Genomic DNA, 15,935 nt, shown 5'->3' on the forward strand with positions numbered 1-15,935 from the left:
GCGGTTGCAACCCATGCCTGAGCTTGTTTCTGCACTTGTTTCTTTCATGTGATTGTCGTCGGCTTTCCTTCGGGCAGCTCATGAATCGCGGGGTTTCACACGTTTTCTTCAAGCCAATCTAAACAATCTAAGTAGTACCAAATCTGTGGATGGACGACTGCAATGTCCAAAATGCTCAAATTAGAAAACAAAGGTACCTGAACCCTGGAATGTCCTCCGTTCCATGTACATTCTCCCGTCTTGACTCGTCCAAATTCAAGCCGCCCTCCACCTGCCCCGTATACTTGGTCCATCTGATGACGGCATCCCTCCCCCATGACTCCAGGTCCTTGTTGCGGTGTCGGGCCGCCACCACCAATCAAAGCCTGAACCAGCCACTTCTTCCCCGCGATCCCCATCTCGTTTCCCCACGATCTCACTTTTTGCGGCTTCCTCCCGTCCTCCCAACCCGCCCGCATATTTCCCCTTTTGGCATGGCCGCTGACACGCCCCGTGTCTTGTCTTTCGTCAGGTGGCCCTTTTTGCCTTCGCACATGCTCCAAAGAAAGAAGCAAATGCCGCCTTCAACTGGAAACACGTCCGTACTCGGGCCCCGTCATCAACGGGCCATTTCTCTTGATAAAACAAAACTCTGCCTGGCCGAAGAGGTCCCTGTCCGCCAGCGTTCATCCAAGCGTCCATGTGGATATCATTGTTGTGGCATATCTCACAACCACCTCGTATTTTTATTTTTCTTTCACTAGCGATCGATATCCCTCAAATACCTCAAATACCTGACCTGCATTGTTGTGGTCCCCTCCCTGATCGACACCCTCTGGCCCCATCCCTCTCGTAAATATCTCTCTCTTTCCGTCATCTCCTTGCTTCACCGGACGAACACGCCACCGAACCTCACGAACTCTTACTCGTAGCCTCTCCTCATCCTTCTTTTTCCCCTCCACATTCCCCGGCCTTGCCCCTCTTTAGACACTCTCAGAGATGCCTGAACTCCTCATCCACGACCTCATCCCTGATCGAAGGCCTATACGGAATAAACGGAGCAGCTCTTACAATGGGTCTCCCGTGTCCCGCCTCGTTCACGGCGCCGAACATGTCTTTCGGCCATGGCGAGGGCGGCTGTCAGAGGAAGAACGCGCAGACAAGAGAAGGGTAGAAGAGCGCCAGCAAATATTGGCCGCTCGTATGTTAAACGTAAGCATTCCCCCAACCCTCCTCGGCCCCTGCCATGGCTGACCCCCCCAACTCCTCAAAGGCCTCCACATTCGAGGAATGGGAGGCTGCCGCCAAAGAACTTGACGAACTCGAGGGCAACGATGCCTGGAAACTCGACGACAACACGGGCGAGCCTGAGTACCGTCCGGACTTGATCCGCGCCAAACTCCAGGCTCTCGAGGCTGCCCGTGCCAACAGCGACATCCACACCATGATGTATCTCATTAGAACCTCGCTGTCCCGCGACGTCGGCGGCATGGGAAGCACCGAGCTGTACCTTCACTCGTACATCGGCACCAAAGCACTGATCGAGCAGTACGTCCAGTCCGCCGTCGATACCATCAACTCGGTCGTCGAGATGGGCATGCGCCGCCCAGACATCCACCCGCGCGATCTCCTCGAAGGTATGGTGTACGCCCGCCAGAGCTTCGGCCGCAGCGCCCTCCTCCTCAGCGGCGGCGCCACCTTCGGCATGGCCCACATTGGCGTGCTGAAAAGCCTGTTCGACCAAAACCTGCTTCCCCGCATTATCTCGGGCGCTTCGGCCGGATCCATCATCTGTTCCGTGCTCTGCAGCCGCACCGACGAGGAGCTGCCCGCCCTGGTCCAGGCCTTTGAATATGGTGACATGAGCGTCTTCAACCGCGAAGACGAGGGCCTGCTGGACCACATCCGCCGGCTTTTGACCAGCGGCAGCTGGGCCGACATATCCAATCTGACCCGCGTCATGCGTTCTTGGCTAGGGGACATTACCTTCCGCGAGGCGTACAACCGCACCCGCCGCATCTGCAACATATGCGTCTCGTCGGCGTCCATGTACGACATCCCCCGGCTGCTCAACTACGTTACGGCCCCGAACGTGCTACTATGGTCGGCCGTGGCGGCGTCGTGTTCGGTGCCGTTCGTCTTCCAGGGCCATCCCCTCATCATGAAGCACCCCATCACGGGCGTGCTGGAACCCTGGATCCCTACGCCGCAGCAGCTGATTGACGGGTCAGTCGACAACGATCTGCCCATGACGAGGCTGGCCGAGATGTTCAACGTCAACCATTTCATTGTCTCTCAGGTCAATCCGCACGTGATACCCTTCCTGAGCAAGGATGAGCAGGTTGTGCCGGGCCAGCTGCACCAGAAGCAGGCCCGCGAGGGCAAGACCAACCATCTGGCAGGGCTCAAATCGATCTTGGTCGAGGAGGGCATGCACCGAATGCAGTTCATGGCAGAGCTGGGAATCTTCCCAAACCTACTCACCAAAATCCTGTCGGTCATGAGCCAGAAGTACTCGGGCGACATCAACATCCTCCCGGAAATCCCCCTGTCCGACCTGCCGCTGATGCTCAAGAACCCGACCGTCGAGTTCATGCAGCGGCACTGCCTTATCGGGGAGCGCGCCACCTGGCCCAAGATGAGTCGGATCCGCCATCGCCTGGCGATCGAGCTGGCACTGGACAAGGCGGTGCACGCCCTGCGCACGAGGGTGGTGTTTTCTAAGAGCCAGGTCGACCTGCGTCGCGCGCTCGGGTTGCCGCGGCCGGTGGTTTACAGGGGGATGACGCCGGCGCATCATTATAACCCTCATCATCGGCCGACGTCAGAGTATGGCGAGGGAGTGCCCGTTCCTGAGACGCCGTTTAATGTCGGCGGGTTTGGATACTTTGCCACGCAACCGCCCAGCGTGGTGGGGGGCACAAGTCTGGCGGAGGAGAGGACCATGATGGGGGCGATAAATAGACGGCATGGATCGGGCGCGAGCATCCAGCTTGCTGCGGCGAGGCATGTGTTGCCGTTGTTTGGAGAGAGTGGGAGTGAGAGTGAGAATGAAGAGGAGGAGGAGGAGGAAGAGGGAGGGAGGTTGGAGTTGAGGACGGGCAAGCTTGGTTTAGGAAGGATTGGTCAGGGGGCTGGGGTTGGCTCTCACGATGCGCCGCCGTCGGTTGGCAACAGCAACAACATCAAGAATAACAACATCCCCCGGCTGAAGGTGCCGAGGTTGAAGCGGAATGCGAAAAGCCAGCAACAAATGCGGGCGGGCAAACCGGTGGATGTTGGTATTAGCCCGACAAAATCGGGATTTTTGCTGCCGACGGACCCGTTGCCGCTTGTCGAGGGACCTCTGTCGGCGTCGACAGCGGAGGAGGTGACGGCGAGGAGCTGCGAAGTTGGAGATGATCGGGACTACGGCCTTGTTGAAAGTCATGCCGGGGCGGAGGAAGAAGGGGGTGGGGATGAGCACGTTACCGTTTTTACCAACCTCGCCAACGACGACCCCATCCCCGATTGCTCTTCACATTCTCCATCTTCACCGGACCGTGAAGGAGACGATACTCGGTCTTTTTCGTCGGATAGCGGCATGACGAGCGACGCGAACCCGTACTTTACCCACGGCAGAAGGACAACGACGAGTGCCACCACTAGCACTACAACTACCAACCCCAGGACGAGAGTGAGAGGGCACACTGTCTCGTATGCTGAACTGACGCAGCATGTCCTCCATGCCCAGCAGCAGCGGCAGCAACATCAGCAGGAGGCGGGGTTGGTACCTACTGCTGCTGTTGATGCTGAAGCGGGTGGAGTGAAGATGGGGAGGAGGAGAGGCGGATCATTTTCGTCGAGGTTGAGGCAGCATCGTCGTCCCTCTGTGGCCTAGGGATTTTGGGGGATGAGGTGGGTGTGATGGTGATGTTGGTTGTTACGGTTTTGGTGAAGGTGTTGGGGAGGGGCGGGAAGGGGGAGGGTTGGAGGAGGGGGTTTATCAGTGTTCGTGTTGGTGTTGGGCGTTGAGTGTTGTGTTTTGGATGAAGCATCGAGTACACTGAACATACAAATAAGCAGGCATACCCAAGGGGCATGGTGTGGCGGCATAAGATACATGGACCCGGCGTACCTAACTAGCATGGTGGAGGGGATGGGGGAGGGGTTTCTCAACATGGGGCATATGAAACGCGATAGTTGCACAGTAGAGTAGCATGGTTAAACAGCATTGGTTGCATACATTCATTCGAATGCTATGATAGCATGTTCTCATGTCCTTGATCATAATCTCTTTCTATATGCAGTGGTATACCCGGCATTGTCTGTCCATTAAGTACCTATGTTGTTCTTGAATGTCCCTGTGGTTCGGGATGTGGATCGAGTCCAGCGATCAAGTCCAGCGAGGCTAAATGTGTCATGTTCTATGTTTATGGATGTCAAGAAAGACGGACATGAATGGAAAAGTGAACAAACGGTCGATCTTGATGCATGGCCAGTGGATGCGGTTGACGGTGACGCCATCGGGATGGGGAGAGGCGTCAGACACGCAGACGGAGTTATGGAGTTAGTGACGGAGAGAGTGATAGTTCCTGTCTTGCATCGGACGGACAGTCCTGTGTTGAATACAGGACGGTGTCACACCTAGACCAGAGTCCATGCCATGGATTGTGAGGTACCTAGTGGTGTCTTACAGCATAGGTACACCTGTACAGGAGGGACAGTTATCACGACAGATAGATTCCCAACACAGTTTTGTGATGACAACCCGGGGACGGGGAGATGAAAGCTGAGAGACGTCAAAGAAATGAATGACATTGATCGAGTTGCCCCTTCTCTTGGTTGCATCAAACAATGTCTGGGGTCTGTTGGCTGCGGGAAATCTTGGTTCCATGACCCCTCCATCATCCCGTTCCGACTCGGCTCCGTCCCGATGGCCGACAACGGATGGAAAGACCCCTGTCAAGATAAGATCATCTGATAATCGATAATCAAAAGTGGACCCTCTGTGGATCCGCGGGCGCGGGGAGCCGAGGAAAAAGGTCGAGCCGGTTGGCGCCGGGTTTTGCATCTGCAGCTTCCAAGTTGTGTTCACACCCTGAGGTGGAGGGTGCACCACAATCCGTTGCGTACTTGAACTCATGTACTGTATGTACAATGCGGACGAGGAAGGACAGGATGGATTGCTCATGTTGTCGGTCTATCTGATGCAAAGTGACCCGTGAACAGGCTTGTCTTTACGGAGTACCTAGAAGGAGAACATTGGGTGGAGTCTGCAGATGGGACCGGGGAGAATCGCATCCATCTGCACCCTCCAGCCGCGTCAGGTCCGGTCGGTCCATTGGGGGGTTCCCAAACCAAAATGGATCCTCCATGGTCCATCAGGTCATTCCGCAGCCTCTTCCCGGCAAAGTGCCGCATTTCAATAAAATGTTGGACAAGTCGTGAGGTGTGTACGTAAAACTAAAACGCCTAAAAGGGAGAGGGAAGAGAGTTCGTATCTCTCTCTATATACATCTCGTCCCCTTTCATACGTACCTCCCAAGACATCGAGTTCAAGTCTTCCTGAGGTGTCTCGTTCCATTACCTCTGTACACCCCCTTTCCTGTTCCATAATGGGTTCCCTCCCCAATCCCGAGCCCTTCCGCGTTCTCATCGCCGGCGGCTCCTACGGCGGTCTCGCAGTCGCCGTCAACCTCCTCGACCTTACCCGTGGCCTCCCGGCTCGCTCAGGCCCGAAGCCTGCCGAGGGTGACAATGAGTTTCAAACTCCCCGGCCACCACAACCCCAGATCCCCGTCGACATCACCATCGTCGACGAACGCGACGGTTTCTGTCAGTCAATCCGATCCTACCGCTCACAAGCAAGTCGTGGCCGGGGCATGAAGAACTAACCCCGGAAAATAGACCACACCATCGGCACCCCTCTGGCCCTCGCCTCCGAATCCTTCGCCGAAAAGTGCTGGATCAAGTACGCCGACATCCCGGCCCTGCAACAGGCCCCCAACCTCCGCGTGCTCCGCGGCTCGCTCAAGGCGGTCGACCTGGAGCATAAGGTGGCTACCTACGTGCCCAACAGCAACACCACGGCATCATCAGCAGAGGAGGAGGAGCTGTTGCTGCATTATGACTACTTCGTCGCAGCTACCGGCCTGCGTCGCGCCTGGCCCGCCGTGCCCCAGTCCCTGCGCAGGAAGCAGTACCTATTTGAGATGGGCGACCACGCCCGCGCCATGTCAGTTGCGAGGAACGGGGTGCTTGTGGTTGGTGGTGGTGAGTAGTAACATTGTGCCCGCCTCCCCTCTCTCACCCAGTATGTATGAAGTTAACCTGCTGACCCTCATCATCAGGAGCCGTCGGCATCGAAACCGCTGCCGAGCTCAAAATGGTGCATCCCCACCTGACCGTCACCCTCGCACACTCTCGCGACACGCTGCTGTCATCGGAGCCCCTACCGGAGGAGCTTAAGCAGCGTACGCTCGAGCTGCTGCGGGAGGCGGGGGTGGAGGTGCTCATGTCGCACCGTTTGGACCGCACCGAGGATGTAAAGGACGATGCGGGAAATTTGTGCACAAGGGTGCACTTCGCCAACGGACACACGATGGTTGTGGATCACGTCTTGATGGCAATCTCGCGGCCGGTGCCGTCGACGAGGTTCCTCCCGCCGGAGGTGCTGGATGAGAACGGTTATGTGAAGATACGGTCTGAGTATGTCACACCAAAGTTCCCACACCTAGTCTCTCTTTCTTCTCTCTTGTCCGTTCTCCATGCTAATCTCCCTTCTCAGCCTCCGCTTCCCCGTCACAACGCCCAACTCATCCGTCCACTTCGCCGTCGGTGACCTCGCCCGCTGGTCGGGCATCAAGCGCTGCGGCGGCGCCATGCACATGGGCTACCACGCCGCTCACAACATCTACCAGCACATGAAGGCAGCAGCAGCTGCTGCGCGAGGTGTTGAGGAGGAACCCGAGGATATTCAGCTCAACGAATTTCCGCCCGTGATTGGGATCGCCATCGGCAAGAAGGCTGTCGGGTATTGGAAGGAGGCGGGCGTCATGGCGGGCGAGAAGGAGTTGAAGGATTTCTTTGGGGATGATTTGGGATTTACTAGTAAGTACTTTTTGTCTCCTGTGCTGATGTACAGTTGGAATGTGATGCTAACTTGGGCAGTCTGCTGGAATCATTTGGGACTTGGAGGGGATAAAACTGCGTGATATGGATGTTAGGAATCGGGTACGGCGTTTGGGATATAACGGTTCTATCGGGCTTGGGATCATCTGGTTTTGGGATATTAGGGACACCGTAGTCCAGGACCAATACACAAATTTTAGACTCTATATTACCAAACTCGACGGGGTCCTACCTCCAATCCCCAGCAACAAGTACATATACACATTGACTTTTGCAAACCATCCAAACTTTTACCAACACAATTCACCCCATTTCCATCTCCAACCCTCACAACTTGGGCACCAACCCCACCCCCGTCCCGCCCATCACCTTATCATTCTCATCCAGCGGACACAGCTGAAAGAACCGCTCCCTCGAGCACCGCACGAGCGCCGACCGCTTGTGCGGCAGGTCGATGAACTTGTCGAGCCCGAACCCGTGGATCATGTCGTACATGAGCACGGAAGTATTGGTGTACTTGGGCTCGCCCACGACCCACATGGTACGCGGGTCGTCCAGAAACAAATAATGCATCAGGCTCGACCACCAGGCGCTCACGCGGTGCGGTCCGCGGTAGCGCACGTCGCCGACCAGGCTGTGCCGGCCGCGGTCGTAGTCGTGGGCGGAGTAATAGGCGCCGATGGGGTCCTCCTTTTTCCCTGGTCAGCTTTTTGTCTGTATGTAATAGACGTAACATAACGGGATGAAGAAAGTGGTGCGAGTACCTTTGCCCAATACACCTCAAAATACGCAAAATACGTCTCATCAAACCTCGCCATAACCGCCAGCACATGCTCATCCTTGTCCACCCGCCGCAAATACTCGGCGTGCTGCTCCCGCGACCCCGTCAGGTTCCAGCCCTGCGACACGCGCGGGTCGTTCTGCCAGGCGTGGAACAGGTCCAGATGCGTCGAATCGTTCACGTCGAGCGCCACCATGCTGAAGGTTTCGTTCAGGTGGGGGATCCATCGGCTGTACACCACGCTGCCCGGCAAAGGCTTGGGCTGGCGGCGCGGGTGGTAGGCTAGACCGGAGGAAGAGGAGGGAGGGGAGAGGGAGGAGGCGGAGGTGGTGGTGGATGCGACATATTCTGGCGGCGGGAGGGGGTAGGCGGTGAGGTCGGGGTGGAGGGGTGTCCAGACGGGACGCGGGCCGAAGGGGGACGCGGCGCCTTGGTAGAAGGAACTCCGCGAAATGAGGAGTTCGGAGGCTTCGGGAGTGGTGGTGGTGGTAGTGGTGGGAGAGGATGAAGAGGTAGGAGCAGGATGGGGAATGGCGAGGCCGAGGGCTTGGAGCTGGCGGGCTAGCGAGGCAATGGCTTTTGTGTCTGTTGCTGATGACGAGTTGGAGCTGAAAGAAGGAGGGTCGAGATGTAGGCGGAACGCCTCTTCAGATGGCCGGATGGTGAACACAGCATAGGTGAGAAGCCAGAGCTGCGCGACGGTCGGGGTGTCGTCTGCCGTCCAGCGGACTGTTACGGCCGGGTTGCGGCGGGCGCGGGCCCAGGGGGTGTTGTTGGCGTCGGTTGGACGGGCGCTGGAAGGGAGGTATTGGGGTTCGGTGAAGGTCATGGCGGCGGTGGTGAGGAGGGAGGGAGGGAAGGGGTTGGCGGCGGTGATAGTTGACGGTTTGGTGTCGCCATGGGGGATGAGGTGGTACCATCCCGTCGCCCCTGTGTTGTTGGCGTCGCCGGAAGGACATGAGCGGACGTGGTAAGAGGTGAGATAGGGGTGTGGAAGCTTGAGGATCGGGGAGGATGAGGCGGCGTAGGCGGCGAAGGACCCCGGGGGTTTGGAAGGAGAGGAGGCCATGACAAGCGTAGCAGTGTTGGTGAAAACAATTCAAGTCCAACTACATCCATTAATACATCCAATCGTCGAATGATCATGAATCTGGGACAAGTATCATGTCTTTTTCTCAAGTCAAAAATCACACTCCAGAGTTCCTCCGCACACACCGCACATCGACAAAGACCGACAAACTGGATCCCGGCTCCTCTGCCGTTTCACTTCACAAGGCCCCCATCTCGCCCTGCCGACCGTTTCCTGAGGTGCCATCGAGAGCCATGCCGAAGACATCCGGGGGGGGTGGAAAGGGTGACCAATGAGAACATCAGCCAAGATCTGATAACTTTAATGTTACCTAGCCCTGCGGATCAGATAAAAACGCGGGCTTGGCGGGCGATCTCGGAGGAGAAACCTCCTGGGGGTTCTCGTTTCTGGTTCGGAATTGCTGTGGCAGCTGGACAATAATTTTGTTGTTTGGGGTTGTGAAGTCACAGAGAGACTCAATCCCATCAGTACCTACCTTAGGTGCTTACCCAGATGATGGGTGAACAATGCTTCGTTGAGTGTGTCCTGCCTGCCATCAAGGTTATCAGATCTGTCCATCCGGGGAAACAAGCGCCCCTGGGAATTTCGTCGGCCGCCCCTTCCTCTTCCACCACACAATTTCCCCCTCCACATGCGGCATTTTGCCGGGCAAGTAGGGTAAGCACGGTCCACAATCACACCACTTTGCTGCGGGCTGAGTTATCTGATCCGGGAAGAGCGACCAGCCTCGGGCCTGCAGCAAATTTTTCCAACCAGTGCGACGCAGAGTGGAGTGCGGACAGCATCTCGGGAAGGTCCACGGGTGGAAAAAGGCTTCTCTCTTCTATGCCGTATGTACAAGCAAACGCCATGTCCTCCGCTTGGTTCATCATCCATGTACAGTCGAGAAGGATCCCGATGACAACGACATGCTGGATGACACTGTCATCCTCACATGCTAGCCTGTCTAAATGAGTTCCTCATCATGGCTAATGGATGGGCGATGAGACTCTGGGATGTGGGATTGGAATCTGCGAAGATGGAGGTGAGATGGAGACTCCTCCACCCCCGTTACGCAGCCACGCATCTGATTAGATTGATTAGATCAAAGCCGATCAGACCCGTGGGTGGCTGTCAGTCCCGGCCAGGGACGGGCAACGGAACCCCGCGGCGACAAGCGACTCGGCACTGGAAGATCCTCTCTGCAAAGCCTTTGCCGACCACGGCCGACAGACGCATCCAACATATGGCCCTGTCGTCCCGCCCCATCCCTTAACATGTATCCCTCTCCCCCGCTCGGTTCCGACCCTGTGGTTCCCTCATCCCTTTACGCTGCACCGTCACCACACCCTCTGCAATAAGGCCTCGTCCCACGGCCCGTCGGTGGTGTAACAAGCAGATAGAGACAGAGAGAGCCATGTCAGTCCGGGTCCCTATCTCCCGTCCCAACGAGGACGGCATCATTCTGCCTCAACCTCAGAGGCCCTCCCTCCTCTTCGGCCCAACAGACCCGCCCCTGGTCGATCTGACCCTCGGCGAGCTGCTCAACCTTCAATGTCTTCACCATGGCACACGTGAAGCCTTGGTCATCCCTTGGACAGGGGCCCGCTGGACCTACAATGAGCTCAACCACCACAGCCGCTTGCTGGCGGCCGCCATGTTGGAGATGGGCATCGGTGTCGGAGATCGCGTTGGTATCATGGCGGGGAATTGTGAGCAGTACGCCGCTGTCTTCTTCGCTGCCACCAGGATAGGTGCCATTTTGGTCATCCTCAACAACACCTACACCCCAACCGAGGCTCAGTATGGTCTGGACTTTACTGGTATGATTCCCGTCCCGCCACAGCTCCTCGACTCCTTTCCAGGCCTACTAACCGCACACAGAGTGCAAGATCTTCTTCACCACAAAGCAGATTGGCCGGCTGGACCAAAGGCCACTGCTCTCACAGTTGGCGACAAGGCCATCAGGGCCCAAGGTGGTCATCCTCCGCGGTGACACCGAGGGATACACCACCTACCAAGACTTGCTGGCGCAGGGGTCGCGGGTCGACCCTGACCTCCTGCACCAGGTCGAGGCCAAGGTGCTTCCTCATCTGGTGTGCAACCTCCAGTTCACCAGCGGCACAACCGGCATGCCAAAAGCCGCCATGCTTACCCATCAGTACGTAACACGCTGAAGGTGAACAAGTTGCAAGACCTTCCCAACTAACCTTAAACCAGCAACATTGTAAACAACTCGCGCTTCATCGGCGACCGCATGCGTCTCACACCCGCCGACGTGCTTTGCTGTCCCCCTCCCCTCTTCCACTGCTTCGGTCTCGTGCTCGGCCTCATGGCCGTCATCACCCACGGCGCCAAAATCGTCTACCCGGCCGAGGTCTTCGACGCCCAAGCAACCCTTCGCGCCATCCTGTCCGAACAATGCACCGCCGTCCACGGCGTCCCAGCCATGTTCGACAGCCTCCTCGCCCTTCCGGAAGCCAAACACCTCCAACCCGGAAAAGACGGCCTCCGTTTGCGCACGGGCATCATCGCCGGCGCGCCCGTCCCGCGCTATCTCATGGAACTGCTGGTCTCCAAGCTCGGCATGCGCGAGTTCACCTCCAGCTACGGCCTCACCGAGGCGTCGCCCACCTGCTTCAACGCCTTCACCGACGACCCGATCCACGTCCGGCTCACCACTGTTGGCACTATCATGCCGCACGCCATGGCCAAGATTGTCGACCGCGACGGACGGATCGTGCCCGTCGGCACCCGCGGGGAGTTGTGCATCGGCGGATACCAACTTCAGGCGGGGTACTGGAACAATTCGGAGAAGACCAACGAGGTCATGATCCGCGACGAACAGGGCGTCCTGTGGCTGCACACGGGCGACGAGGCCGTCTTTGACGAGCGCGGGTACTGCACCATCACGGGGCGGTTCAAGGACATCATCATCCGCGGCGGGGAGAACATCTACCCGCTCGAGATTGAGGAGCGGCTGGTCGCGCACCCCGCCATCAGCCAGGCGATTGTGGTCGGTTTGAAGGATAAGCACTACGGAGAGGTTGTCGGGGCGTTTTTGCAGCTGGACTCAGCCCACGGGAGGGAGCAGAGGCCGAGCGACGAGGAGGTGCGGGAGTGGGTGAGGAAGGCGCTGGGCAGGCATAAGGCGCCGACGCACGTGTTTTGGTTGGGAATGGATGGCGTGCCGGCGACGGTGCCGCTGACGGGGAGCGGGAAGGTGAGGAAGTTTGAGATGGCACAGTTGGGGAATCGGATTTTGGAGGAGAGAAGTGTGAAGGCAAAGCTGTAGGGGGTTGGTAATCATGTCTGTTTCTGTTTCTTGACGAGAATTTGGGTTGGATTCTGTTTCCTGGGTATTACACAGGAGTTAGGTTGGGAGGCTATCTGTCGTTGGGATGTAGATAAAACGGTACTTGGCTTAGAAGTGCTTGGGACGATCCGTTGGCATGCAGTCTTGGATGAATATAGAGACAAGGAAAAGATATTTTCAACACCAGATCCCCATGCTCTGAGAAGGGGCTTCTTGTTGACAGTAGTGAGAAGGAGCATCATAACTGTTCTACTATCACATTTTCTCCTAACGCTCTGCTGGACACAGTGAACAATACATACTAGAAGCAGATAAGTGAAAGATATTGTACCAGGCGATCAATAGGCAATGGATGACTAGCTAGCTGCTACTTCAGCAAAGGAGTTGAATGTCATGAGAAAAATAATAATAACCCAAATCTGTAAGACCCATCCAGCCCTCATCAACCCGCCCCACGGCACGACTCCACCATCCAAGCACTTCCTGACAAATGGTCGACTGGTGTAGTGGTTATCACGTCTCGTTCACAAACCTTGTGAATTCAACCGGGATGCTTCCCGCCGAGAAGGTGCCAGGTTCGATCCCTGGGTCGATCATGTCCTTGCGGACAGTTTTGATGATTTCTTCCTGGACCATCCCTTTTTGCCCTTTGGGGATTTGCTGTGCGACAGGAACCCATCATTACGGAGTAAGCCAGGCCTAAAAAACTAGAAGAGTCCGGCTCTGATATTTTAACACGCATATTATCACAAAGTAACCTGACAAATTCAGGTAGCCAACCACTTCGACCCAACTTTGATGACTTGGACTAGATATTTCGACGCCGGCCAAAGCACCAGACAAGCATAGCAAGCAAACGACCAAGCCACGGATCATACTACCACAACAACCTTGCTATGCATCAACTAACTGGGTAACAAAGCCCTAATATGTACGGTACCTTTTAATAATAATCACCAACCACATACGCAGCCCGAAGAGCAACGCTTCGTGTAATACTATATACATCACACAAAGAAAACCTAAAGACTGGTATTATATGGTGGCCGAAGCTACTCTAGCTACCTGACCTGCCCATTTAGTTCCGTCACCGATCCAACCGCCTCTGCCGAATAAAAAGCGCCAGCAAGAAGCCGGTAAAAGAGAAGACAAACGACACGCCGTGGCTCCACCACAACCCGTCGACATAGGCCCCGACGACGGCCTCGCGCACGGCGCCGGTGACGCGGTCGACGTAGTCCACGTCGGAGAGGGTGTCGGAGATGATCTAGATTGGATCAAGTCAGTCCAGGTCGCTTCAACTCGGTTCAACCCCTTGCTGAATTGTTGGGACAGAGACCACATACCTTGGCAACATCACCCGCTCCCAACCCCAGCGCAACGAGTCTCTTGACCAGGCTCTGTTGCAGGGTGGTTTGCAAGACGGCGTTGATGAGCGGCAGGCCGAGGGTGATGGACAGCGTGCTGGAGAGGTACATGAAGGAGATTGCGGGTGCAAGGTGCGAGGGGTCGGTGATGACGGCTTGGAGGGAGACGAAGACGGCAGATTGGGCGACACCGGTGCCGAAGCCACTTCAGTGTTGAGCTCGATGTTAGTTTTGTATGTCATTAATGGTGTGTGTGTGTGTGTGGATGTGTTGGGAAAGAAGGGGAAGGCTTACCCAGGGAAGATGTACAACGACTCCCAAAAGTTGGTGTCGCCGTGCCAGCGGAGCATCAGGAGGATGTAGCTGAAGGAGCCGGCGAGGACTGCGAGGAGGATGAGGCCTTTGTAGCGACCCGTTTTCTTGATGATGACGCCCGAGAGCAGGCCGCCGATGGCGTTGCCGATGACGGCCGGCACGAGGTGGGCGCCGGATTCGGTGTTGGACGTGCCCGCCGTGATGCGGAAGTAGAGGGGGACGGTGAACATGAGCTGTTATGATTAAAATATACTGTTAGCAAACTGGTGGAATCAACCTTTGACAATAGGGAAGAGAGGAGGCCAAACTAGTACATACCCCAACCTGCGCCGCGCTTTGCAAGCCCAAAATCAAATACGAAATCACGGCATCGCGGATATGGAAAATTTCGAGCGGCAAGATCGGTTCGGGCTGGCGCTTCTCGACCTGGACAAAGAAGGATAACAGAACCGGGCTCAGTGCCAGCAGGCCCAGCACCAGCGGATGAGACCAGGGCAACTGCCCGCCGCCGATCTCCATGGGGAGCAAGAAGGCAAGCACGGTAAGAGCAAACAAAATCGATCCCTTAAAGTCGACGCGGGCGAGCTTGCTGCTGGAGGTGCTGCGGATGCTGGTGGCTCTGCTCGACGCTTCGGACGAAGACCCCTCAGGGCGAGGCGATGAGGGAGCCGACGAAGAAGGAGAGGAAGACGGGGACGAGCTAGGGAGGTAGATAGAGACGAGGAAGATGGCTAGAACGATGGGCGGGATCTGCCCGTAAAAGGACCAGCGCCAGCCGATCACGTCGACGAGCCACCCGCCCAAGGGACCGCCGATACTCCGGCCGAGGGTGGCTACCAGGTTGACGTAGGCACGCCATGCTGCGACGTCGCGGATAGGGAAGAAGTCTGGGTTGAGTCGGGGTTGGTTGTTAGTTGGTGTTCGGGTTTCTTCATCGTTCTCCAGGCAGACTGTTTGTTTGAGACGTACCGGTGATGAGGATGGACACCAGCCCGGCCATGCCCGAGGCACCTGCTCCGGAGATGACGCGGCCGAGAATGACTTGCCACATGCTCTGGCCAGCGGCGCTGCTCAAGGTTAACATCCGTGGTCTGGAGTGCCGGTGAGATTCGCAGGCTCTCTGTGGAAAAACTCACACAATGAAGCTGTAGCCATGTCAGTATGCGATTGTCGAAAGACATCTGGGGCAGGGTTGACTAGGGAACTCACGTTCCAACCACAAAAATGGTGTAGGCGATGAGGACAAGCAATCTCCGGCCGTAGATGTCACTCAGTTTCCCGTACTTAAGACAGAACTGTCAGCAGGCTGTTCGTCGCAGCTGTTTGAATTCCACCAACGAGTTCTCCCTCACCAAAGTCTGCGTGGCCGCGCCGGCCAGAGCAAAACCCGTGATCAGCCATGACGAGTTGCCCAGGTCATTGAACTCGGAGGCGATGACGGGGTGTGTGGCCAGGAGGATGGAACCGTCAGCGTTTCCTATGAAGATTCCTGTAATAGCAACATAGCTGGATTAGCATGGGGACTTCAAGACTCGACCGAGAAAAGACAGGTCAACGAACCGATGAGCAGGACGAGAATGATTCTCGTCACGTTGATCGACCTCGTGGGCTCAACAAGCTCGCCTTGGCCCAAACTCTCCTCCTCGTCGTCCCTTAGAGACTTCTTGACGGCACCGTTTCCATTGACCTCGCCGTTGAGCGAACCGTGGGGAGACACTTCGCTGATGGAGACATAGTAGTCTGCCGCTTTTCCCTTGCCCTTGAGGTTGGCGTCCCGGTGGTCAAGCAGCGGCGACGTCTCATCGACGACACCGACTTGATCCTGCGCCATCTTTTTCTTCTTGTTGGAGGATCCGTTGACAGGACAATCCGGGGCCTCGAGCTCGGGTATCGACCAGACGAGCTTGGAGATGCAGTTACAGTGCTGCCAGGACATGGAGAGGGCGGGACGAAAGACGGTCAGGAAGGACACGAGAGTTTTGAGACGGGCAGAGG

At 56.6% G+C, this 15,935-nt stretch overlaps 6 protein-coding genes and 1 non-coding gene across 7 annotated transcripts; 5 read left to right on the forward strand and 2 right to left on the reverse strand.

The window, feature by feature from the left end:
* Positions 1 to 1,225: 1,225 nt before the first annotated feature.
* On the forward strand, positions 1,226 to 3,859 carry VTJ04DRAFT_10567 (uncharacterized protein; the record flags this gene model as incomplete). The annotated part of the gene is made up of 1 exon (XM_069358320.1): positions 1,226 to 3,859. One exon carries the CDS (start codon positions 1,226 to 1,228, stop codon positions 3,857 to 3,859), a length of 2,634 nt encoding a protein of 877 aa, XP_069213896.1.
* Positions 3,860 to 5,576: 1,717 nt separating this feature from the next.
* On the forward strand, positions 5,577 to 7,175 carry VTJ04DRAFT_10568 (uncharacterized protein; the record flags this gene model as incomplete). Its single annotated transcript, XM_069358321.1, has 5 exons — positions 5,577 to 5,796; positions 5,869 to 6,234; positions 6,312 to 6,669; positions 6,749 to 7,071; positions 7,132 to 7,175. The coding sequence occupies 5 exons, from the start codon at positions 5,577 to 5,579 to the stop codon at positions 7,173 to 7,175; spliced, it is 1,311 nt and encodes a 436-aa protein (XP_069213897.1).
* A 244-nt stretch (positions 7,176 to 7,419) lies between these two features.
* Positions 7,420 to 8,942, reverse strand: VTJ04DRAFT_10569 (uncharacterized protein; the record flags this gene model as incomplete). Its single annotated transcript, XM_069358322.1, has 2 exons — positions 7,420 to 7,782; positions 7,857 to 8,942. The coding sequence occupies 2 exons, from the start codon at positions 8,940 to 8,942 to the stop codon at positions 7,420 to 7,422; spliced, it is 1,449 nt and encodes a 482-aa protein (XP_069213898.1).
* A 955-nt stretch (positions 8,943 to 9,897) lies between these two features.
* On the forward strand, positions 9,898 to 10,334 carry VTJ04DRAFT_10570 (uncharacterized protein; the record flags this gene model as incomplete). The annotated part of the gene is made up of 2 exons (XM_069358324.1): positions 9,898 to 9,987; positions 10,047 to 10,334. 2 exons carry the CDS (start codon positions 9,898 to 9,900, stop codon positions 10,332 to 10,334), a joined length of 378 nt encoding a protein of 125 aa, XP_069213899.1.
* Positions 10,335 to 10,359: 25 nt separating this feature from the next.
* On the forward strand, positions 10,360 to 12,237 carry VTJ04DRAFT_10571 (uncharacterized protein; the record flags this gene model as incomplete). Its single annotated transcript, XM_069358325.1, has 3 exons — positions 10,360 to 10,765; positions 10,827 to 11,103; positions 11,163 to 12,237. 3 exons carry the CDS (start codon positions 10,360 to 10,362, stop codon positions 12,235 to 12,237), a joined length of 1,758 nt encoding a protein of 585 aa, XP_069213900.1.
* Positions 12,238 to 12,750: 513 nt separating this feature from the next.
* Positions 12,751 to 12,854, forward strand: VTJ04DRAFT_t151. Its single transcript has one exon. It is a non-coding gene; the product is annotated as a tRNA-Val (tRNA).
* A 491-nt stretch (positions 12,855 to 13,345) lies between these two features.
* Positions 13,346 to 15,876, reverse strand: VTJ04DRAFT_10572 (uncharacterized protein; the record flags this gene model as incomplete). Its single annotated transcript, XM_069358326.1, has 9 exons — positions 13,346 to 13,525; positions 13,605 to 13,830; positions 13,920 to 14,173; positions 14,259 to 14,827; positions 14,910 to 15,007; positions 15,077 to 15,085; positions 15,150 to 15,223; positions 15,293 to 15,429; positions 15,501 to 15,876. The coding sequence occupies 9 exons, from the start codon at positions 15,874 to 15,876 to the stop codon at positions 13,346 to 13,348; spliced, it is 1,923 nt and encodes a 640-aa protein (XP_069213901.1).
* Between the last annotated feature and the right edge of the window lie 59 nt (positions 15,877 to 15,935).

The sequence above is a fragment of the Mycothermus thermophilus genome, assembly GCF_041956435.1.
Source record: "Mycothermus thermophilus strain CBS 625.91 unplaced genomic scaffold VTJ04scaffold_8, whole genome shotgun sequence".
Taxonomy (NCBI): Eukaryota; Fungi; Ascomycota; class Sordariomycetes; order Sordariales; family Chaetomiaceae; genus Mycothermus; species Mycothermus thermophilus.